The sequence below is a fragment of the Erythrolamprus reginae genome, chromosome 10 (genome assembly GCF_031021105.1).
Source record: "Erythrolamprus reginae isolate rEryReg1 chromosome 10, rEryReg1.hap1, whole genome shotgun sequence".
NCBI classification, from domain to species: domain Eukaryota; kingdom Metazoa; phylum Chordata; class Lepidosauria; order Squamata; family Dipsadidae; genus Erythrolamprus; species Erythrolamprus reginae.
Genome location: NC_091959.1, coordinates 17719219 through 17743825, shown reverse-complemented (window position 1 = coordinate 17743825; position 24607 = coordinate 17719219). Strand labels below are relative to the sequence as shown.

The 24607-nt window shown below is 43.2% G+C and overlaps 1 protein-coding gene across 5 annotated transcripts in view; it reads right to left on the bottom strand.

Moving 5' to 3' along the window:
- MAP2K5 (mitogen-activated protein kinase kinase 5) overlaps window positions 1-24431 on the bottom strand; it is a 230155-nt gene extending 205724 nt beyond the window's left edge. For 4 of the 5 annotated variants that reach the window (XR_011559993.1, XM_070762763.1, XM_070762759.1 and 1 more), the window contains exons 1-4: window positions 24205-24425; window positions 18895-18943; window positions 12973-13040; window positions 1101-1170 (exon numbers count right to left, since the gene is read on the bottom strand). Coding sequence is in view for 4 of the 5 variants with exons in the window: in XM_070762763.1 (XP_070618864.1) it covers window positions 1101-1170; window positions 12973-13040; window positions 18895-18943; window positions 24205-24345 (328 nt within the window). In the remaining variant the exon portion in view is untranslated. Of the gene's footprint in view, window positions 1-1100; window positions 1171-12972; window positions 13041-18894; window positions 18944-24204 lie in introns of all 5 variants that reach the window. The other variant, XM_070762760.1, reaches the window with a different exon arrangement.
- Between the last annotated feature and the right edge of the window lie 176 nt (window positions 24432-24607).

Here is a 24607-nt window from a genome sequence, read left to right as displayed (position 1 = left end):
CTCCCTCTGGGTTTTTTTTAAAGCCCTAACCAGGGGATAAAATGATGTGGTTAGCTCTGGCCCGGCTCCTGCCCCAAGGACTGTGGATGTGGGGGAGAAATCCACATGCCGCAGGCCTGTTTTGCTCCCGGTGGAATCTGATGATGACGGCTCCTCTGACCAAGAAGACATGAGTGACAGGGAGGAGGAGAGTGTGGCAGACAGCTCAAAAGGAGATCAATTATCTAGCTCCTCCTTGGATCCGGAACAAGAGTTAATGATACAGCCACGCATGCGAGAGCGATGCATAGCCAGCAACAACTGAGAGATTATTATCAAAGAAAATGAGGCCACCTGTGGTTGGGTGGGGCTGTGGTAATTAGTGAGGCTGCTATAAAGAGCAGCCTGTGGGTTTGGCCATTGTGGAAGATTATCTGATCGTTGTGTTTCGTGCCTGCCTTGCTGACTTCGACCTTTGTGTGCTGATTTCCCCCCGCTTTGAAACTAAACCAGAGCCAAGTGTGTTTCACTTTGTGAAAGAAGAAGGACTGTGAATTGCCTCACAGCTGCAAGCTAAGTATTTCAGAACTGATAAGGGACTTGTACAAATTACCAGTTTGTTTGGAGACAAGTGCTCTTTGCTATACAAAAAGAGTGCTTAGTTTATTTAAATTTTTCTTATAAAAGAACATTGTTTTGAATTTGCAAACTACTCAAACTGCTCAAAAAAATAAATAAAGGGAACACTTCAAAAACAGAATATAACTTCAAGTAAATCAAACTTCTGTGAATTCAAACTGTCCACTTAGGAAGCAACATTGATTGACAGTCAATTTCCCATGCTGTTGTGCAAATGGAATAGTTGTGCAAATGAAACATTCAATGAGAATATTTCATTCATTCAGATCTAGATGTGTTATTTGAGTGTTCCCTTTTCTTTTGTTTTTGAGCAGTATATAATTTCTGCTATCCTGGTTTGCTTTGGAAAATAGCTGCAGCTATACTCAAGCAATAAATTTCCCAACTTAAGACCAAACTGTAGAATTTTTCTATCTTTAAACCTCTAGAAAATAGAGGACACAATAGAACATTGGTAGGTGTTAAAAGCTGTGCAAAATTACCTCTTGGGTAGATCTGCAGAGGTACGATCAGCTGTCCGTTTCCCTGCTGCTCCATTACAGTTGTGTAATACTGGGGAAAAAAAATAGATGAGAATGGCAAGAGGTTTCTATATTGTGTTCAATTTCACAATTCCAAAATAGTAGCATTAGAGGCAAACCAACGAACACAGAGGCTTGAAAAAGTGCAGAGAGTGAGAGCGAGGGGGAAAGTGACCTGAGCGAACCCGAGGAATCACTAGAGGGGGCTGAGATGACCATGGGGGAGTGGTCAGGAGGGGGCTGATATAATAATAGGGGAGTGGTCCAGCAAAGAGTGCCTTTTAGGTTGGCTCTGGGCCAGCTCCTGCCCCAAGGACTGTGGGGGTGGATGTGGGTGAAACATCCAAATGTCACAGGCCTGTTTTACTGCCCACAGCTTCGGGAAGCGAATTATCCTCTGAAGAAGGAAGTGACTGTGAGATGGGACCTTCAGAGGGGGACCTGGCAGGCAGCCCAGGAAGAAGCCAATCATCATCTTCCTTATCTTCGATAGACTCTGATGAGGAAGCTGTGATAGACCCACGCATGCGTAGAGCTATGCATAGGAGAGAGCACCCAATTACCCCAAATCCTTTGCTTTTATACTGCCTGGAAGTGACATCACCCCCCAAACAAAGAGGTAAAGCTGTAAGCGTATTTCCTTTTACTATGCAAGTCCTCTAGCCTTCTCAGAAATCTCCTATATCTAGCTCCACTCCCCCATTGTTATATCAGCCCCCTTGTAACTTTGGACGATCATGAACCGTTGTAAGTCAAGGGCTACTGGCACACTGATTTTCAATGGAAAAATCATTGCTAGATCCCTTTCAACACACTAAAACTTTGCAAAGAGGACTCTGAGAATCATGTATGGAAAATAATTAGTTTGGTTTGGCAGTTGCCCAGGACACTGACAATCCCTTTTGGTATCTCAAATACCAAAGTTTTGGTTAACTGCTATCTCTTGTTGCAATAGGCACACACACATACACATACACACACACATACTACCTATAATCAACCAGGCCAATCAGAATTCTAGAAAGAAAAATAGACTGGATAGTTCCAGAATCTGTACTGTCCAGAATACTACTATGAGTGAAGATGCCAATCCCAAATCACTACGATGAGATATTAATTTTATACATGTGCAAATATGATATCACAAATTAGGCGAAAGCCAAAGCAAGATTCCTACCAATCATATACAGAAACAAAGTGAACGAGTCAGAGAACAAGCAATCCAGTTTGGGGCTAGTTCTAAGTCACCCATGGAGAACCTCACTGATTCCTAATGGTGAAAAACCTCCAAGAGACAGGTTGGAACATCCTGCTGGAAAATATTATGGAATTCTAGTTGTTTTCTGGAAGACTGTGCTGCTGTCCATTTGCATGGATGGACCCTGGAGATGAAGCCCAGCTGGTTGCAAAGCTTGTCAATGGAATAACTGTCTAGGCCAGTGTTTCCCAACCTTTTTTGAGCCACGGCACATTATTCATATTTTCAAAATCCTGGGGAACATTGAGTGGGGGGAGGGGGCTAAAAAAAAGTTTGGACAAAAAAAAATATCTCTCTTCTTCTCTTTCACTCTATTTCTCTCTCCCTCCCTCTTTCTCTCTCTTCCTTCCTCTTTCCTTCTCTCTTCCTTCCTTCCTCTCTTTTTTGCTCTTTCTCTCTCCCTCCTTCCCTCCCTCTATGTCTTTCTCTCTCCCTCCTTCCCCCCTCTTTCTCTCTCCCTCCTTCCCTCCCTCTATGTCTTTCTCTCTCCCTCCTTCCCCCCTCTCTTTCTCTCTCTCTCTTTCTCTCTCTCTCTTTCTTTCTCTCTGTCTCTCTTGCTATCTCTCTTTCTCTCTCTCTTTCCTTCTCTCTCTCTTTCTCTGTCTCTCTTGCTATCTCTCTCTTTCTCTCTCTCTCTCTTTCTCTCTCTCTCTCTTGCTATCTCTCTTTCTCTCTCTTTCTTTTCTCTCTCTCTTTATCTCTCTCTTTCTATCTCTCTCTTTCTCTCTGTCTCTTGCTATCTCTCTATTTCTATCTCTCTTTCTTTCTCTCTTTCTCTCTCTTTCTCTCTCTCTCTTGCTATCTCTCTCTTTCTATCTCTCTCTTTCTTTCTTTCTCTCTGTCTCTCTTGCTATCTCTCTCTTTCAAAGGAGACTTGTCGCTGTCCCCACCAGGGAAGCTTCAGCTGGGCGGGGCGCTGCCGGTGCCTCTGACCTGGAGCTCCCACTCACAGTGCCGGCGCTCTCCTGCTGGGCCCCGGTCTTGGAAGCTGAGCTTCGCGGCACACCTGTCCATGTCTCGCGGCACACTGGTTGAAAAACACTGGTCTAGGCAAAAACATGTGAGTGACCTCATTAATTATTGTTAAAGGTTCTTTAACTGCACCTAAAGCAGGTCTGTCCGACTGGCAATTTTAATATTGCGGGCTTGAACTCCTAGAATTCCCCCGTCTGCATGGCTGCCTGGGGAATTCTGGGAGTTGAAATCCACCAGTCTAAAATGTGACCGAGGTTGGATGTTGGTGATCTTAAAGACAAGAGAATGCAGAACCGAATGAACGCTCAGCTTGATCTTGCAAGACAATCCTTTCTTCTAAATAAAGCCAGAAACTGTGGTTTGACCCCACTGAGTCCCCTGTATTGCAATCTGCAAAGCTTTGGTTGCCTTCTCCTCTAGCTTCAGCCTGAAGGCACAGAAAGAGCTGAAAACATGACATCAAAGCCAAAGTTTCAGCTTTGGAAGCACATTCTTATAGGATTCTTGACTCATTTTCCTGGGACTGACTCCAGAGAGGCTCTGAGTAGATTTCGCTCTTTGTTTCTTTAAAAAGAATAATAATAACAATAAAAGAATGGCCTTCTCCATTACTCAAACGGAGATGACAAGTAAATGAAATATCAATCATGTCAGCTGTCAACCTTCTGGGACAGCAATAACTGTTAACAAGTAGTCTGGAAAAATGGTCCAAAAATGATTTGTCCTCCACATCTCAGCACTTGGGGTTGCCATGGAAAGTTAAGGTGCCAGGGGCTATTTGGAACACTCTTCAGGTATTCTTTTTAATGGAAAATTTGCCAGTTATTGATCCAAAACGTGTACCCTGTGCTGCAAGCAACTTTCCAATCAGTGGCTGTCAAAAAAATTACTGCCTTTTTATACCCATAGAAGGCAACAGCTGTAGACTAGCTCTGGGGTCACTTAAATGGCTCCTTTTTAATTAACCAAGAGTTAGGAAGGGAAGCCATTTGGATCATTTTTCTATGAATAAAATGTGCAATTAATAAATCTCAGCGTTCATCTCACCAAGTTCAGTGTTTAGTACTATAATGCTAGTGGGAAAGTTTAGAAGTAACTCAAGGTTTCAAAGAATCTTCTACGAATGCAGAGGGATTCCAGAATATCATTCATTTTTCAATTAAAAGCTGACCTTAAATTTCATCTCTATGATAATTTGCATCAATGCTAAAACAGCAACCTTCCAGGATTTATTTCATTCAGGTCTGAAAACTCTTATGAAATAAATATTTCTTCCTACTGTGTTTTCCCCAAAACAAGAGCCTGTCTTATATTTTATTTGAACCTTGAAATAAGCACTTGGCCTTATTGCCATGTGCTCAAAAGCCCAATTAGGCTTATGTTCAGGGGAGGTCTTATTTTGGTGGAAACAGGGTAGTTCAGATTACAACTTCTGAAAATGCACTCTGATTTCATGCCACCTAAAACTATTTCCACCTGAAAACTGAGAGCCAGTCAGGCTAGAAAACAGGAGATTGTGAGTTACATCTTTTGCAGCAATCATTAAGTGAATGCAGTGATTGTTAGGCAAACCCATTAACTGCAATGAGTGTTACTGGCCAGAAACTAGAATAGCAATGGCATAGCAGTAGTAGTAGCAACAGAATGGGAATGGGAATGGGAATGGGATAGGATAGGATGGAATGGAATAGAATAGGATTCTTTTTTGGCCAGGTGTGATTGGACACACAAAGAATTTGTCTTTGATACCTAAGCCCTCATTGTACATAAAAACTATAAGTGATAAATCATGATCATAGATATCATAAAAATACATTCATCATAAATGATATGATTAAAAACTTAGTGATAGAATCAACATAAATAGTACTACAAAAAGATATTGACAAAATTGAACGGGTCCAAAGACGGGCTACAAGAACGGTGGAAGGTCTTAAGCATAAAACGTATCAGGAAAGACTTAATGAACTCAATCTGTATAGTCTGGAGGACAGAAGGAAAAGGGGGAACATGATCGAAACATTTAAATATGTTAAAGGGTTAAATAAGGTCCAGGAGGGAAGTGTTTTTAATAGGAAAGTGAACACAAGAACAAAGGGACACAATCTGAAGTTAGTTGGGGGAAAGATCAAAAGCAACATGAGAAAATATTATTTTACTGAAAGAGTAGTAGATCCTTGGAACAAACTTCCAGCAGACGTGGTAGATAAATCCACAGTAACTGAATTAAACATGCCTGGGATAAACATAGATCCATCCTAAGATAAAATACAGAAAATAGTATAAGGGCAAACTAGATGGACCAGGAGGTCTTTTTCTGCCATCAGACTTCTATGTTTCTATGTTTCTACTAGGAAAAATCATAAAGATACAAGCAACGAAGTTATAGTCATAAGGAGAAAAGGAGATAGGCAATAGGAAAGATGAGAAGAAGAATATTAACAGAGTCTTACTGAATAGTTTTATACCGATTTCCAGCAAAAAAAACCACACGTAAATTGCAGGTCACTTCAAACCACTCAATAGTATCTTGGCAAAATAGACACACAATCTAGGGGTGCACAGAAAGAAATCTGGGCACAGCTGGGATTGAACCCAGGACACCAAGTGTTTCGGTTTGCCGACATTTCCCTACTTAATTTGTACCTGCGTAAAGTTTCCTTAGGAGATGTCCTTTACTGCAGGGGTCCCTGATTCCTGGGCCACAGACCAGAAGCGGTCCATGGCCTGTTGGGAGCTGAGCCGCACAGCTGAAGGTGAGTGGCAGGTGAGCGAATGAAACCGAAACCTTCTCCTCCCTGTCCGTAGAGAAATGGTCTTCCATGAAACCAGTCCCTAGTGCCAGAAGGGTTGGGGGCCGCTGCTTTACTGAGCATCGTGGCATCAAAGTTTGCTTGTGGCAGATGCTGGGCTGCGGTACAAAGTACAGTGATACCTTGTCTTACAAACTTAATTGGTTCTTAAGGTGAAAAGTTTGTAAGATGAAACATTGTTTCCCATAGGAATCAATGGAAAAGCGATTAATGCGTGCAAGCCCAAAATTCACCCCTTTTGCCGGCCGAAGTGCTCATTTTTGAGCTGCTGGGATTCCCAAGGCTCCCCTCCATGGGAAACACCACCTCCGGACTTCTGTGTTTTTGCGATGCTGCAGGGGAATCCCAGTAGAGGAATCACAGAATGGCAAAAACAAGCGCTTCGCTGGAAACGGAAGTCCAGAGGTGGGGTTTCCCAGCGAAGGGAGCATCAGTGAAATCGCAGCATCGCAAAAACACCAAAGTCCTCGAAACCCCACTTCCGGACCTCTGTATTTTTGTGATGTTGCGATTTCACTGATGCTCCCTTCGCTTGGAAACCCAACCTCCAGACTCCCGTTGCCAGTGAAGCACCCGTTTTTGCATTGCTGGGATCCCCCTGCTGGGATTCCCATGCAGCATCACAAAAACACAGAAGTCTGGAGGTGGGGTTTCCCATGGAGGGGAGCCTCAGGGGAATCCCAGCAGCGCAAAAACAGGTGCTTCGCTGGCAACGGAAGTCCGAAGGCGGGGCATCCCAGCGGCAGCAGTGGGTTTGTAAGGTGAAAATAGTTTGTAAGAAGAAGCAAAAAAATCTTAAACCCCGGGTTTGTATCTCGAAAAGTTTGTATCACGAGGCGTTTGTAAGACAAGGTATCACTGTACTAGGAAATGGGTCTCCTTGAAAGATCCAATCCATCCACCCCTCAGTTCAGAAGGGGCAGAGTCCTATCATACTGCTTTACAGGGAGTCCTCATTTAATGACAAAGAGTTCAAATGCAAAGCATTCAAAATTATGACAGACCCACCGCATCCCAAAAGGTACGATACCATATTTTTCGAGGTATAAGACACACTGGAGTATAAGAGGCATCTTAGTTTTGGGGCAGATAAACAAGGAAAAATGGCCTCTGCCTCCCAGCAATTTGCCTCCCAGGACACAGCAAACGGCCTGGATGATATACACTGTTTGCTGTGTCTGACCCATAGAAATACCAAAAAATAAGAGAAATGTACATTATGGCAGTACATTATGGTCTATATCAATGTTTCCCAACTTTGGCCACTTGAAGATATTTGGACTTCAACTCCCAGAATTCCCCAGCCAGCGAATGCTGGCTGGGGAATTCTGGGAGTTGAAGTCCAGATACCTTCAAGTGGCCAAGGTTGGGAAACACTGGTCTATATACTTTATGCATGCTATGTTTGTGTGTATGTCTTGCTTTTTAAATAAGGGGTTTTTAGATATTTTAATATTAGATTTGTTACAGTACATTGTTTTTACTATTGCTGTGAGCCGCCCCGAGTCTACGGAGAGGGGCGGCATACAAATCTAAATAATAATAATAATAATAATAATAATAATAATAATAATAATAATAATGCCAGAAGGTTTTCTTAAATATAGTCACACTAACTCCTCACAATTATTTAAATAGATCTACTCCAAACATGACTATGTCGGGGTTTAACTCAGCTGCCTTACAATACTAAAACAGGATACTGTTACATTTCAGACTATACTTTTTACAGATCTTTAAATTGATGTGGCTTTCTGGAAGTATACATTATTCTCTGCTATTTAAAAAGAAGATACAATAGCACTGAGCCTCTTCAGATCAAGTATTTATTTTAAAAGGCTTCTTCATTTTATTATGTTGTCTAGAACAATAATAAAGCAATGTCTAATAATTTAAAAATTCTACAGACATTTATAGTTATTGACTTATCTCCTTGCAGTTTCAGCAGTGTAACATTGCCAGCAGTCTGCCTCCCAGCAATTTGCCTTCTTGCAGCTAGTTTCACTTTCAGTTCGATCACCTGGCCTACTTGTGTTGAATCAGCTGTAGGTCAGGAGGCTGATAATCACTTCCTTGTGCTAATCAGGCTCTGCACTGTTTGCTTCAAGGAGGTCAATTGCTCAGAGGCAGAGGCCAAAGGGAGGGGGTTGGCTGGGTAGGGCAATATTCAGTGTATAAATGGCACCCAAGTTTTCACCCTCTTTTGGGGGGTAAAAAGGTACATCGGTAAATTGGATTTGAAGCTCTGAAGCTCCATGGTCACACAATCACATTCTAGGTACCTGGCAACCAGTCCACATTTAAGGCTTTTCACAGGGTCCCAAGATCACACTGCCTCTATAACTGCCTGGTTTGGTTCTGCAACCCAACAGACTTCAGAGGATAATCAGAACTGCAGAAAAACCAATTGCTGCCAACCTGCCTTCCATTGAGGACCTGTATACTGCACGAGTCAAAAAGAGGGTAGTGAAAATATTTACTGCCCCTCACATCCTGGACACAAACTGTTTCAACTCCTACCCTCAAATTGTCGCTACAGAGCACTGCACACCAAGACAACTAGAGTTTCCCCCCCGAATACTATCACTCTACTAAACAAATAATTTCTTCAACACTATGAAACTACAGTGGTCCCTCGATTTTTGCGGGTTCGAACTTCGTGAAACGGCTATACCACGTTTTTTCAAAAATATTAATTTAAAAATACTTTGCTGTTTTTTTCTCTATACCATGATTTTTCCCGCCCAATGACATCATACGTCATCGCCAAACTTTCGTCCGCCTTTAATAAATATTTTTTTTAATAAACTTTAATAAATAAACATGGTGAGTAATAATCTAAATGGTTGCTAAGGGAATGAGAAATTGCAGTTTAGGGGTTTAAAGTTTTAATGGAAGGCTTGTGATACTGTTCATAGTCAAAAATAGTGTATTTACTTCCGCATCTCTACTTCGCGGAAATTCGACTTTCGCGGGCGGTCTCGGAACGCATCCCCCACGAAAATCGAGGGAACACTGTATTTACTAAGTCTGCACTTTTATTTCTACTAGATTTTTCTCATCATTCCTATCATCCTTTTTCTCCCACTTAGGACTGTATGACTGTAACTTGTTGCTTGTATCCTAAGATTTTTATTAATATTGTTTCTTCATTGCTTATTTGACCCCTGTGACAATCATTAAATGCTGTACCACATGTTTCTTGACAAATCTATATTTTCTTTTATGTACACTGAGAGCATATGCACCAAGACAAATTCCTTGTGTGTCCAATCACACTTGGCCAATAAAGAATTCTATTCTATTCTAGCCACAATGGACAACAATGTTTTTTCCATTTTCCAGCCCCAAAAGTGCCTGTTGCAAACAATAGCTTTGCTTAATTATTATTATTATTATTTAGATTTGTATGCCGCCCCTCTCCGCAGACTCGGGGCGGCTCACAGCAATAATAAAAACAATAATGACTGTGTTGTCCACTTAACGGTCACCACAAAACTGTCATAAAATCAGGTCGGTCACATGGTAATCCACTTTATGGCCGGCTCGACATGATTGTAAATCTAGGCTCAATTAGGTTGTAGGTCAAGTCTACCTATAATTGAAAAAAAGACACAAAAACTAGAAACTCGTACTTATTTATGAAGCATAAAGGGCAAGCCGTTTATAAAGATATACATAAGCACTGCAGCCTTCCTATCTTTGCTGTCATTATTAAAAGACAACGCACTTTTAAATCTTCTCAGCGTGCCAGGCCTGCAGCTAAAATATAACTCTTCTGAGAGAAGGGGTGAAGGAGTATCCAGATGAAAGCAGATTTTGTTTTTAAATTTTTTCTAAGAGCCGAAGGGTTGGTTTTTAATGAGCCGTTACTTTAAGTAATGCATAAAAAAATAAAAGAAATTGATAGTCCATTTAGCCTGCACTATATCTAATGCAAAAGTCTTTGGGATATGTTATTCTTAATGCTCACATCAAGATCTGTACGTATATTATTCACTGGTTTTCCAACAAAGGAACACCTCAAAATTTGATACAAAATCCCAGCTCCAAGTTGTTCAACCAAGATGAGAATAATATCAAAACACAAAAAAACCCACATTACAACAACAAACCAAATTATGTTTGTGCCTTAATTTGCTGCTATCACCAACAACAAAAAAAGTGATATGGGAGCGTTTGGGATTGGGAAGCAACAGGGACTTGGAACAGGAACTCCAGGATTCTGCACAATCACAGGACTTGATGCACAGTCTGGAAGGGGACAATTTGCCGTGGCCAACCCCACTGCGGGAAATTCAATACAGTGATACCTCGTCTTACAAACCCCTCGTCATACAAACTTTTCGAGATACAAACCCGGGGTTTAAGATTTTTTTGCTTCTTCTTCCAAACTATTTTCTCCTTACAAACCCAAGCCGCCGCCACTGGGATGCCCCGCCTCCGGACTTCTGTTGCCAGCGAAGCGCCCGTTTTTGCGCTGCTGGGATTCCCCTGAGGCTCCCCTCCATGGGAAACACCACCTCCAGACTTTCGTGTTTTTGCGATGCTGCAGGGGAATCCCAGCAATGCAAAAACAGGCGCTTCGCTGGCAATGGAAGTCCAGAGGTGGGGTTTCCCAGTGAGGGGTGCCTCAGCGAAATCGCAGCATCACAAAAACATGGAAGTCCGGAGGTGGGGTTTCCTATGGAGGGGAGCCTCATGGGAATCCCAGCAGCACAAAAACGGGCGCTTCGCTGGCAACGGAAGTCCGGAGGTGGGGTTTCCCAGCAAGGGGAGCCTCAGCAAAATCGCAGCATCACAAAAACACAGAAGTCCGGAGGTGGGCTTTCCTATGGAGGGGAGCCTGAGGGGAATCCCAGCAGCACAAAAACGGGCGCTTCGGCTGGCAAAAGGGGTGAGTTTGGGGCTTGCACGCATTAATTGCTTTTCCATTGATTCCTATGGGAAACATAGTTTCGTCTTACAAACTTTTCACCTTACAAACCTCGTCCCGGAACCAATTAAGTTCGTAAGACGAGGTATCACTGTACTTCAATAAAAATAATTAATTTTTTGTCATTCATATTTCATTCTGTTCCCTCCTTTTGTATCCTTTCTTTAATGATTCTGGTCCACCATTTCTTGATATTAAATGTGACTCCTGTCCTGCAGTGAGATGCCTGTGGCGAGTTGTCCTAGACCAAGGGTCTGCAACCTTAAACACTCAAAGAGCCATTTGGACCCGTTTCCCACAGAAAAGAAAACACTGGGAGCCACAAGTTCTGAGTGGGTGTGGCCAATGTAACACCACTCATTTACACAGCCTATAAAGAAAATTTCTATGAAATATTCTACAGATGGTACCTCCCTCCCTCTAGAATAGCGAAAATCTATCTAAATGCCAACGCAAATTGTTGGAAGTGTAAGAAAGAAATAGGCACATTTTACCCTATGTGGTGGTCTTGTCCCAAAGCTGAAACCCTTTGGAGAACTTTGCATAAATGGCTCTTAGAAATTACTCAAAGAGAAATAGAATTTTCTCCGAAAGCCTCTTTGTTAGGAATTTGGGACGAGAGATATCCTAAGCAAACACTTCATCTAATGATGCACATAATCACTGCCATAAGAATTACATAGGCTCAAAACTGGAAAAATCAAGAAATCCCATCAAAAAAGCAAATAATAGTCACATGAACACCCCCCTCCCCAAAGCCATGCCTGCAGAGAACCGGTTATTAAGAAACATACCCGGAACCACAAAAACGTTTTGACATCTATATATATATATATATATAGTTCCGGGTGTGTTTCTTAATAACCGGTTCTCTGCCCTAATGATTGGCTGGGCAGGCATGGCTTGGGGGGGGGGGGTGTTCATGTGACTATTATTTGCTTTTTTGATGGGATTTCTTGATTATATATATATATATAGATGTCAAAACGTTTTTGTGGTTCCGGGTGTGTTTCTTAATATCTCCCCCCAATCTCTATCTCCCTCTTTATCTCCCCCCTCCTTTCTCTCTACCCCCTCTGTATATCTCTCTGTGTCTCTCTATGTCTCTCAGGCTGCCTATGCTGTATCCCCTCCCTCTTTCCATCATCGCCTCCTCCCGGATCCCATTCCCACCCAGCCAGCCCTTGTATTACCGATGCCGGTGTCGGTTGCGGCTGGGTTGGGTCAGTATTCCAGGGCAGGGAGCAGGTTGCATGTCTCCCCAAGCGACCGAGGCACACCCAGCACCAACAAGGGCCGGAAGAAGCTCCAGTAACAGTGAGGTCCTGGAGAATCAGTCTCGGCTGCTTCTCCATCCCCCGCCATTGCCCTTACCTTTTCAGGCCAGGGGCAGGGCCAGCCAATGGTGGGATCACCCGAGTGGGAGCCACAGCAGAGGGCCAAAAGAGCGAGGCTCCAAAGCCGCAAGTTGCAGACACCTGTCCTAGACCCTTCTCATTCAACTCAGCCTTTTGAATGATACTTGTTAGCAGCTGGTAACTAAAATAGAGCTGGGGTGGCGCAACAGGTAGAGTGCTGTACTGCAGGCCACTGAAGCTGACTTGTCAATCTGAAGGTCAGCGGTTCAAATCTCATCACCGGCTGAAGGTTGACTCAGCCTTCCATCCTTCCGAGGTGGGTCAAATGAGGACCCAGATTGTGGGGGCAATAGGCTGGCTCTGTTAAAAAGTGCTATTTCTAACATGTTGTAAGCCGCCCTGGGTCTAAAGAGAAGGGCGGCATAAAAATTGAATAAATAAATAAATAAAATAAATAAACTTGGTTAATCCAGTATATTGAACATATACCTACATAGGACAACATAGCTTTCATTTCTTCATCGCTGCGAACAGTAATCCGATCGCCATCTTCATCTTCATCTGCATAAAATAAAAATCTGTGCATTAAAATTTACCGGGTTTAAAAGAACATCACATATTTGATAGACGTGGAGGAACTTTTGAAATGTGAATAAATGAGGGCCAAAGAATATGAACACACGCTGCTTTTGTTGTCTTAATTTCAAGTTAAGGGTGGCTAGCTGGGCAGGTGACTAAGAGACAGAACAACACATGGAACTGAAAAGTCACGTGGACAGATCTAGAGTGACTTCAGATGCTCTCCATGGACCTCAGCTTTGGAGCCAGGTCCCGCTGCAAGGATTATTTGATGATATAGTGGGAGGGGGCTTCACAACTGCTGCATTGGGGGCCAGGTTGCTTCTGGATCCAATTTGAAGCATTGGTTATCACCTTTAAAGCCCTACAGGGTCCATCACTACATCGGCCCGTCCTAATGAGTCAGTCAAGAAGGTATGTTGCAGACCCCATCAATTCTGACTGGCAGGTCGAAGAAGAGAATCTTCTCTGCAATCGCCCCTCCCCCCACAGGAACATTGCCCCCCGCCCAGGGCGAGGTAGCCCCCCAATCTCCTGGTCCAGTTTCCTAGTCTGGAGATCTTGCTCCGCCGTCTCACTTGGGACCCACAGAGAAGCATGCAGCCATGGGACCGGCGAGACCTCTGAAGCCTTTCCTTTGCTTTTTAATGTTGTAATTATTTTTTTCTCTTTAACTTTATTTTTATATAGTTCTTATATTTCTATGTCTACTTGTTAAACTGCCCAGAATCACCCTATCAGAGAGACAGGTAGTTTTTAAATGTTATAAACAAAATAAATTCAGGCTATATCAAAATTTAGCTTATACTCCTTAGAGTTGATGTTACTCTCTAAACTCGATCTACACAGAGGGTGGCCTAATGACACCACTGCCACCATTGTGGGCAGGGGTGTCAAAGTCACCACCCACGAGCCAAATCTGGCTCATGGGGCTGCTCTGGAAACAGTGACGGATCGGCCCAGGGTGCCTCTCCCACCACAAACGGGCTCCAGGTCTCCAGTTTTGGCTGTGATGGCATCCTGCAATAATAATAATAATAATAATAATAATAATAATAATAATAATAATAATAATAATAATAATAATAATAATAATATTGCAGGCTGCCATTATTATTATTATTATTATTATTATTATTATTATTATTATTATTATTATTATGTCAGTACAACACAGCAAACGAGATCACTATGCTGGATTTCGTATTTCATCACCTGTCGGGCGCTTCCCAAGCACCTAGGACTTCATGATATAGCGGCGAATTATATTTGCCGATCCCAGTAAAGCGGCCTTTTGCAATTGACAGATGGAGATTTTGTCAATTCTGATGGTTTTCCAATGTCCACTGAGATCCTTTGGCACTGCGCCCAGCGTGCCAAGGACCACTGGGACCACTTTCACGGGCTTATGCCACAGTCGTTGCAGCTCGATTTTTAGATCTTCGTATTTCACTAATTTCTCTAGCTGCTTCTCCTCAATTTTGCTGTCTCCTGGGATTATTATTATTATTATTATTATTATTATTATTATTATTATTATTATTATTATACTTGCATGCCACCCTTCTCCGAAGACTCGGGGCGGCTCACAGGAGCTAAACAAAAAGCTACACAACTACACAACTTTAACCTATATCGCCAGGCATGGGGGAACTGAGATATCTCCCCCAGGCTTTTATATTTTATGTTTGGTATGCATGTGTTGTATGGTTTTAATTGCTGGGGTTTTATATATCTTTTTCTTTTAATATTATATTTGTTTCACTGTTATATTGTCTTTATTATTCTTGTGAGTTGCCCTGAGTCTTCGGAGAGGGGCGGCATACAAATCTAATTAATAATAATAATAGTAATATTATTATTATTATTATTACTATTATTATTATTATTATTATTATTATTATTTAAAAGCTACACAACTTTGGAAATTCTCAGGTGAACTCACAAGATGCACATTTGGGGATAAAGTAAAGTCAGGGAAAAGACACAGTGGCTCCCTACAAGAGACGAGCGTCATTTGTTCTTTGATGGGAGGCAAACGGGCTCTTTCAGGTACTGTATTTCTCCAGCTAAGTAGGAGGCTTGCTCACCCATCCTGCCGGGAGGGAGCCCCGGAGCCCCGTTCAAGCGATTCTGCAGACTGGGAAAGTTCAAAGGGGCTTCGCTGAGCCCCTCGCCTCGCCTAGAGCGCAAACAACACGATCTTCCAGTCCATTAGGGAAGCAAAAGTAGAACTAAATAAAGCCCAGATTTTGCTAATGTCACCTCCTCGCAAGACACCGAATAGAAAGCGGCAGATGGCAACCGAATATTCCACAGCAATTTTTTTTTTGCAAAAGACGCAGTGTGCCGGGCACGCGCAAAACGGCTTGGGATAAAAGGACCATAACGAGCCATATGTCGTTAGTTGTTTTATTTGTAGCAACATGGCGTACAACAAGGTCCGATGGCAACGGAGAATACAGCCCCAGGTAGAGGCAGCCACAGAAGACACACCGGAGATAGCAATAACTAAGCAAACAGGAGAGGAAGCCGCTGCGGAGAGCAATTAACTGCCTCCGAGAAAGCCATCAAAGTAGCTGAGAAGATACTTAAGCCGGGGAAATTTCAGGCTTTCATTAGGGAGAAGATAACCTAGAAACCAAACGGCATCAATACACATTAACATATTTTTGATGCACTTAAGTGGCAGGAGAAACAATGTCATGCTGATGCAAAATGACAGACTAATTCAAGAACTAGAAAGCACAGCAGCAGAGAAGCCAGGAAAACCCTCTGTCCTGAGAGCAGGTTCTGCCCAGGGCGGCCTCGGTACCAGATTGTGCAGAATGCAGCTGCGAGAGCTATCATGGGCTTCCCTAAATACGCCAATGTCACACCAACACTCCGCAGTCTGCATTGGTTGCCGATCAGTTTCCGGTCACAATTCAAAGTGTTGGTTATGACCTATAAAGCCTTACATGGCACTGGACCAGAATATCTCCGGGACCGCCTTCTGCCGCACGAATCCCAGCGACCAGTTAGGTCTCACAGAGTTGGCCTTCTCTGGGTCCCATCGACTAAACAATGTCGTTTGGCAGGACCCAGAGGAAGAGCCTTCTCTGTGGCGGCCCCGACCCTCTGGAACCAACTCCCCCCAGATATCAGAGTTGCCCTCACCCTCCTTGCCTTTCGTAAGCTGCTTAAAACCCACCTCTGTCGTCAGGCATGGGGGAATTAAGACTTTCCCTCCCCCTAGGCTTATGAAATTTATGCATGGTATGTTAGTATGTATGATTGGTTTTTAAATTGGGGTTTTAAATTAACTTAAATATTAGATTTGTTTACATTGTATTATTATTGCTGTGAGCCGCCCCGAGTCTGCGGAGAGGGGCGGCATACTGATAGATATAGATAGATAGATAGATAGATAGATAGATAGATAGATAGATAGATAGATAGATAGATAGATAGATAGATAGATAGATAAAAATCCATGTTCCTTACTGGTCTGGAGACGTCAGCTGAAACCAGAGGGGGGCTGCTAAGGGGGAACGGTGGCGTGTGCTCGCCCCCGTGGCTCTGAGTGCTAGCGGAGTCCAGCACAATTATGCTACTGCACCTGGGCAGTGTTTCGGCACGGTTTGGGCGCGCGCAGAAGCAAAAACCCACACCGAAACATGGGCGCATCTGCGTCTCCATGTGCAATTTCGCTACTTGCAAAGCTGCAGTAGAAGATTTGCGCTGGACTCCGCAAGCTCCGGGGAGGAGCACACGTCACCGTTCCACCTTAGCAGCCCACCTCTGGCTGAGACCCAAAGGGCACGTGATTTTGTCTTGCCACGTGATTTTGAGCCCGGCCACCTTCAACACTATAACCCCGTATAGGGGGAATTGATGCCAAAATGGTCACATGATAGACAATGTTTTTGTACGATGATCTCTATCTAAAATCAAAGGTGTATCAAACAATGGTACGCCAAGTAGCTTTATACGGCGCTGAGTGTTGGCCAACCACCAAATGCATTGACTGCTTTTTACACGCCACGGAGGTACACCCGCCTCTTGGATCATTAGATGTTCCTCTTGACCATGTCAGCAATGCCACAACAGAGCAGCAATTGCCCATTTGATTACTTGTTATATATATCTTATGATCAATGATTGTAAGTATGATTTATGATCTATGATTTCTCACTTTGTTGTTTCTGAGTACAGCGGAGAAAATGAGGGAGAAACACCTAGAGTGGTAAGGCAACGCCCTACGGGAAGGACCCCACTTCAATGCCTGCACTGCCTTCCACTTTAACCGAGATGTCAAGCACCCCAGTGGAAGGACCAGGGGTGGGTTTCTCCCAGTTTGGACCAGTTCGCCTGAAGCAATAGCAGCCCACTGGTGATGTCACGATGACTCACGGACCCAATTTAGTCGGTGCAAGTCCGTTGGCACCACCATGTTTAAAAAAAAAATAAAAAAAATTCTGAGCATGCACAGAAGCCGAGTTTCCGGCACTGTGCATGTGGTCACGATCTTGTTTGGGGCTTTTTAAAAAAAAAATGCAATTTTTTTCAGCACTGCGCATGTGCACCCATGTGTCACACCCACGTTGCGCGGGAGGAAGCAAACCAGCAGCGAGGAAAGTTAGAACCCACCCCGGGAAGGACCAAGCAAAGACGGCAAGACACAATAAATGCAGACATGAACACTGTCCTGTTGGAGCCAGAGGCTGTGTTTGATCATCAAGTGGCATTCATCGATCCAAAAAAACCACACCTTGTAGCTGTGGGTGTTTGGAAGATGATGATGAACTTTAACATGGAGGAGAGGAAAGGAATGGAGGGGAGGGGAGAGGAGAGGAAGGGGAGGAGAAGCGAGGGGCTGGGTGGGGAGAAGGGAAGGGGAGGGGAGGGGAGGGGAAGGGAGGAGAGGAGAGAAAAAAATTACAAAATAATAGAACAGAACAGAATTATTTATGGGTCGTTTGATTGGGACACCCAAGGAATTTGTCTCCGGTGCATAAGCTCTCAATGTACTTAGAAACAACAAAATGAGAAATCATAGGTCATAAATCATACTCATAAGATACATATAACAAGTATCAAATCATAAGATACCAATAGGAGAAGATAGCAGGAAAGATGAGGAAAATGAGAAGACAAGAAGGATGATAGCAATACAGTCTAGTTTACAGGCCAGTATTGTTCCCGCATAATAAAAATGGAGATGGGGGTCTCCTCCAGTGTGAGAAGCGCCTGTTATTAATGCTCCCAGGTGCTAAACTGCAGGCATTTTCAAGGCTTTGTCTGACACCAGGAAGCCCAGGGCGAAGCCTTCTGAGACCTGAGCTGCCTTCCAACCTTCTCCCATGAAGAAAGCCAATGGCCAGGTGGTGTGTTCCCCACCTCCAGAGAAGGTAACCCGCCCAGAACCAATTTAGTACCATATACACAAAAAGTCTGAATCCCGCAAAGGCCATCTAACCGCTTTCTGCTTTTAATCCTGCAAATCTGAAAATTAAAATCTCAGCGCACAAAGCCTCCAGGTACTTTATATTTTTCATTTAATTTGAGCAATATAATTGCAGTGCGTCCAAAGAGCACAGTAAGGTCAGGATGGTAATTAAAGCTATACGGTAGAAATATGTGCTCTCAAGATGTGATTAAATAATAAAATATTACTTAGCTAAGGTTTATCATTAAACTTGCATCTGGGCATAAATATTTAACTGTGAGATAGCTGAACATAAACCAAGATGTAGTTGTCAGAGTTTTAAATAAATGATGCAAATATAAACTGCCTCCCCCGCCCCCCCCCCCCCCGCCCCCCCAAGTTGTCTCTCTGGCAAGCAATACTCACATTCAAAAGCTGTTGTCGTTGCATCCGGAAGAACCTGACTGATTACGTCCTGTAACATTAAAAATGAAGGCCGTTAGTTATATTCATAAGACTTTTTACAGAATAATTAATATTCAGCTTTTCCTAGCATGTTAACTCCGGCTGCTGAAAGCAGAAGTGAAGCCACCCATATTTCATACTTGGAAGAGACCTCGTGTAGGATTGAAAAATGCCTCTCTTTACCACCCAGAGTTGTTACTCGGCTGATGTAGAGCAGCAGCTCTCAGGGGGGTGTTTGCAAACTCCGACTATTTGCCTATCATGCAGTTTCCACCTGACGTGGGCCACCGTTGGCTTGGAAAACCCCCAGTCTTTTTCATAAGCTCTCTTGTTTCTCAAAAGCAGGGGCTGGGACTTCAACTCCCAGAATTCCTGAGCCAGCCATGCGGGCTCAAGAATTCTGGGAGTTGAAGTCCACAAGTCAGGGCCATAGCTCCACACCTCTACTCTAAATTAAAGAGGGGAAGAAGGAAAACTCTATGGCCACTTTTATGACCTGTGGACTTCAACTCCCAGAATTCCTGAGCCAGCCATGCGGGCTCAAGAATTCTGGGAGTTGAAGTCCACAAGTCAGGGCCATAGCTCCACACCTCTACTCTAAAGTAAAGAGGGGAAGAAGGACAACTGTATGGGGTCTTTTCCATTCATTTGCCTTTGCCTCTCCAGACAGCACTTTCAACTCTCAGACGGGTGGACCTTGGAATTCTTGAGGTCCACACATCTTGAAGCTGCTAAGGTTGAGTCCTCTACTCCTAGATCCATTGCTCTTCTGCATTAGAGCCAAGTTTGGAGATGCCAGCATTTGGGGTATCAAACTCGATTTCATTGAGGGAGACATCAGGGTTGTGTTTGACCAGGGGGGGGGGGAGTGGGCGCAGCCAGCTTGATGCCAGGGGTACCTGCATGGCCCGAACGCTCTACCAGAGATAATGGGTTTCTGAACTCTGTTTTTGGATGCTACGGCCTCCTGCAACCCTCTGTCAGTGAAAACGTTTTTGCTGGTAGGAGCACCGCAGGTAAGTCCTTCACTGTTTCCAGGGTGGCCCCGCAGGCCCCAGCTCCCAGGCCTTGAGTTTGACACCCCAAATGCTTTCCAGAAATGGGCACCCTTTGAAAAAGCATACTTGAAACACTCAGTTTATCAGTGAAATGACTGACATACAAATTTCATACATACGTACGTACGTACGTACGTACGTACATACATACATACATTCATTCATTCATTTATTCGTTTACTTACTTACTTACTTACTTACTTACTTACTTACTTACTTACTTACTTACTTACTTACTTACTTTACTTACTTACTTACTTACTTACTTACTTACTTACTTACTTACTTACTTACTTACTTACTTACTTATTAGATTTGTATGCCGCCCCTCTCCGCAGACTCGGGGCGGCTAACAACAACAGTGAAACAACATATAACAAATCTAATATTTCAAATAATTTTAAAAACAATAATTTAAAAGACAACCAAACATACCATGCATAAATTGTATAGGCCTAGGGGGAAGGGTTATATCTCAGTTCCCCCATCCCTGATGACAGAGGTGAGTTTTAAGGAGCTTGCGAAAGGCGAGGAGGGTGGGGGCAAATCTGATCTCTGGGGGGAGTTGGTTCCAGAGGGTTGGGGCCGCCACAGAGAAGGCTCTTCCCCTGGGTCCCGCCATACATACATACAATACAATACAATACAATACAATACAATATACATACATACATACATACATACATACATACATACATACATACATACATACATACATATGAATCCCAGTAACCAGTTAGGTCCCACAGAGTTGGCCTTCTCCGGGTCCCGTTGACTAAACAATGTCGTTTGGTGGGACCCAGGGTAAGAGCCTTCTCTGTGGCGGCCCCAACCCTCTGGAACCAGCTCCCCCCGGAGATTAGAACTGCCCCCACCCTCCTTGCCTTTCGTAAACTTCTTAAAACCCACCTCTGCCGTCAGGCATGGGGGAACTGAGACATCTCCCCCGGGCCTATACAGTTTATACATGGTATGTTTGTGTGTATGTTTGCTTTTAACAATGGGGTTTTTAAATTATTAGATTCGTTTTTACATTGTCTTTATTATTGCTGTGAGCCGCCCCGAGTCTACGGAGAGGGGCGGCATACAAATCTAATAAATAAATAAATATATCTAATAAATAAATAAATACAATAACAGTCCAATGCAATATTAATCAGGGTGTCCAGGGAGAAAGCATTTTGAAATTCCGTGATATTTCCCTGACATTTCCCTGTAACAAGGGGGGAGAAATATAACTAAGTGGTTGGTACCAATTCTATTCATTATACCTCTGCCCAACTTTCCAGGTTTGCAAATGATAACACCTGTAAACTACTCAGCAGTAGTATTACTTTGGCTCTGGAAACTTATCTTTTTCAACATCTTGTCAATTTCCCTGCAACCACAACATTTTCCTTTCTTTTCTTTCACTAACCTTCCTTTCATATACAGTATTTGTTTTTGACTTTTCCTTGTTCTCTTAGTATATCAAACCCCTTCCGTTTGGATTAGTTACTTTTACATTTAATCCACATTCATTTATTTATTAAAGATGGATGAAAATCTGGTTTTAACAATTATGTATGTATTAAAAGATGAAGGCCGGGAAAATTATCTTAGAATAGCTCCAAAACATTTGACCGTCTTGCTAGAAAGTCCTTTTTGCTCCATTGCAAAGAATTTAACTGTTGACGAACACCGGGTATCAGCAAAAATCCATCATGTCTTGATTTCTCCTACTGAATATTTTTTTAACCAGCCCCAATCCAGTCCTTGATGATTGCAACTATTAAGGACAGAGACAAACAAGCATTTTAAAGCACTGTTTCTCAACCTCAACAACTTTTAAGATGGATGGACTTCAACTCCCAGAATTCCCCAGCCAACCATGCTGCCTGGGAAATTCTAGCAGTCCATCCAACATCTTAATGTTGCTGAGGTTGAGAAAAATTGGTTTAAATAGTCAGCAGGGAGTAATCTAGTTCTATAGCTTTCTTGAAAAAATTATTGTTGTTGAATTAAACCTCTTTTTAAATCTATTGTTTTATCATAGAGAATAAAATACAGAACAGCAAAACAAAATGAAACAAAGCAAAAACATACAATTCACCCTAGAACAGCAATCATCTGAGTATGCAGAAAGGGGCAGCATACAAATCTAATAAATAAATAAATAAATAAAATAAATAAATAAAATAAAATAAAATAAACTGGTAGTCTGTGGACCACTGTGGTCCATGAGAAAATTTTGGTGGTCCGCAGAAAAATTATTTGCATTTTTTATATTGCACTAAATATTATTTATCTTTATTTAAAAAATCACATTACTGGTCAGTGGGATTTCAAAGTATGAATGTATTTATTTATTCAATTTTTTAAATGCCGTCCTTCGCTTAGACTCAGGGCGGCTTACAACATGTTAGCATTAGCACTTTTTAACAGAGCCAGCATATTGTCCCCACAATCCGAGTCCTCATTTAATGGTTCCTGAGATCCGAAAGGTTGGTGAACCCTGCCCTAGGAAATGACAGGGCTCCTGGAGGCTTTGGGGGATCTTGGTTGTCTATTATTATTATTATTATTATTATTATTATTATTATTATTATTATTATTATTATTATTTTCACACAAAAAAGTAATGCACAGCAAACGAGATTGATATGCTGGATTTCGAATCACAATATCACAAGTCGAACACTTCCCAAGCATCTAGGACTGTGTGATGTATTTTCCCATGATGCATGCAGATAAAAGTATGGTGGCTAATACATCATGATTTTGTCAATGTTTATTGTTTTTATTATTATAATTATTTATTATGATTATGATTATTATTATTATTATTATTATTATATTTTATTCACAAAAAACAGTAATACACAGCAAACGAAATTTATATGCTGGATTTCGTAACACAATATCCCAAGTCAAACACTTCGCAAATGTCTAGGACTGTGTGATGTATCATCATCATCATCATCATCATCATCATCATCTATTCACAACAATGCCAAGTGACATCCCCCAATCCTTTAGCCACTTTATTCACATGGACTAGGATGTTATGGACATTGTCCTTGGAGGCCTTGCCAATTGACAGATGAACCTTTTATATAATAGGTAGGTAGGTAGGTAGGTAGGTAAAATGGATAGATGATAGATAATAGATAATAGATAGATGATAGATAGATAGATAGATAGATAGATAGATAGATAGATAGATAGATAGATAGACAGACAGACAGACAGACAGACAGACAGACAGACAGACAGACAGACAGACAGACAGACAGATAGATAGATAGATAGATAGATAGATAGATAGATAGATAGCTTCAGGCCATATAAATCACCATTGGGGAAGGCTTGGATGGCCTGAAGCGATATAGAATCACCTGCTCCAAGGAATAAATGATCTCTAAAGTCCCTTCCAACTCTTATTATTCCATGTCCTATTGGTTCATGCCATCCTCTTTCCACTGATCAGAACTAATCTAATCTAATACATATCTATCTAGATATCTATCCTATCCAATCCTAATCCTATCCTATCCATCTATCTATCCACATGATTCTTGACAAATGTATCTTTTTCTTTTATGTATGCTGAGAGCATTTGCACCAAGACAAATTCCTTGTGTGTCCAATCACATTTGGCCAATAAATAATTCTATTCTATTCCATTCTCTGCCGCCCAATGCCAGGGCGGCTTACAACAATATAAAAAAGTACAATTAACAATAAAAAGAAGTCCAGTTACAATTGAGATTCAGAGTGGGGGGTGAATTCAGTCGTTCAAGGCCTAATCGACAATTAGGAAGGGAAAGTTTAATTAAGGCAGTGTTTCCCAACCGTGGCAACTTGAAGGTATTTGGACTTCAACTCCCAGAATTCCCTTGCCAGCATTTGCTGGCTGGGGAATTCTGGGAGTTGAAGTCCAAATACCTTCAAGTTGTCAAGGTTGGGAAGCACTGAATTAAGGACTGTAAGCAATTTCAAGCGGGGAGGGGGCGGTCTCTTTGCAAAGTCGGGGGAGGAGGAAGGGGTCCTCAGAAGGGGGGCATAGCAGTGGGGTGGGGACGGGGTGCAGCAGACCCCTCCAGCCACAAATGGGGACACACACATCCCCGGAGAACGGGGGGCAGAGGGGCCTTCCCTCCCAGGCTGCCCTCCTTCAGCTCCGCCCGCCCGCCCAGCCGGCTTCCCCTTCCCCTCCCCGGGCGCCCCTCACCAGCACGTCCCGGAAGAGCAGCTGCGGCGCGGGGTGCACGGTCCAGTCCACGGCGCCGCCGCCGTCCGGGATGCGGATGCGGATGACCAGCGCGGGCCGGGCCGGTTCCATCCCGGGGTCGCCCAGGGCCAGCAGGAGCATCCCCGGGCGGCGGCGCGGCGCTCTCCGAGGGACTAGGCCGCGCCAGGCCGGAAGGGCTCGGGCCGCAGGCGCCGCCCCCCTCGCGCGCTCCCGCCGCGGCCCCCTCGCTCTCCGGCCCCCCTCGCGGGACCGCGCACTCGCCCTGCCCGCGGAACGCCTGGCCACCGGAACCCTCCGGGAGATTCCCGCAGCCCCCTTCAGGCTTCGTTCCTTCTCTCCTTGGCAGGTCCAGCTAATCCTCCTCTTACCACAAGTCATTCAG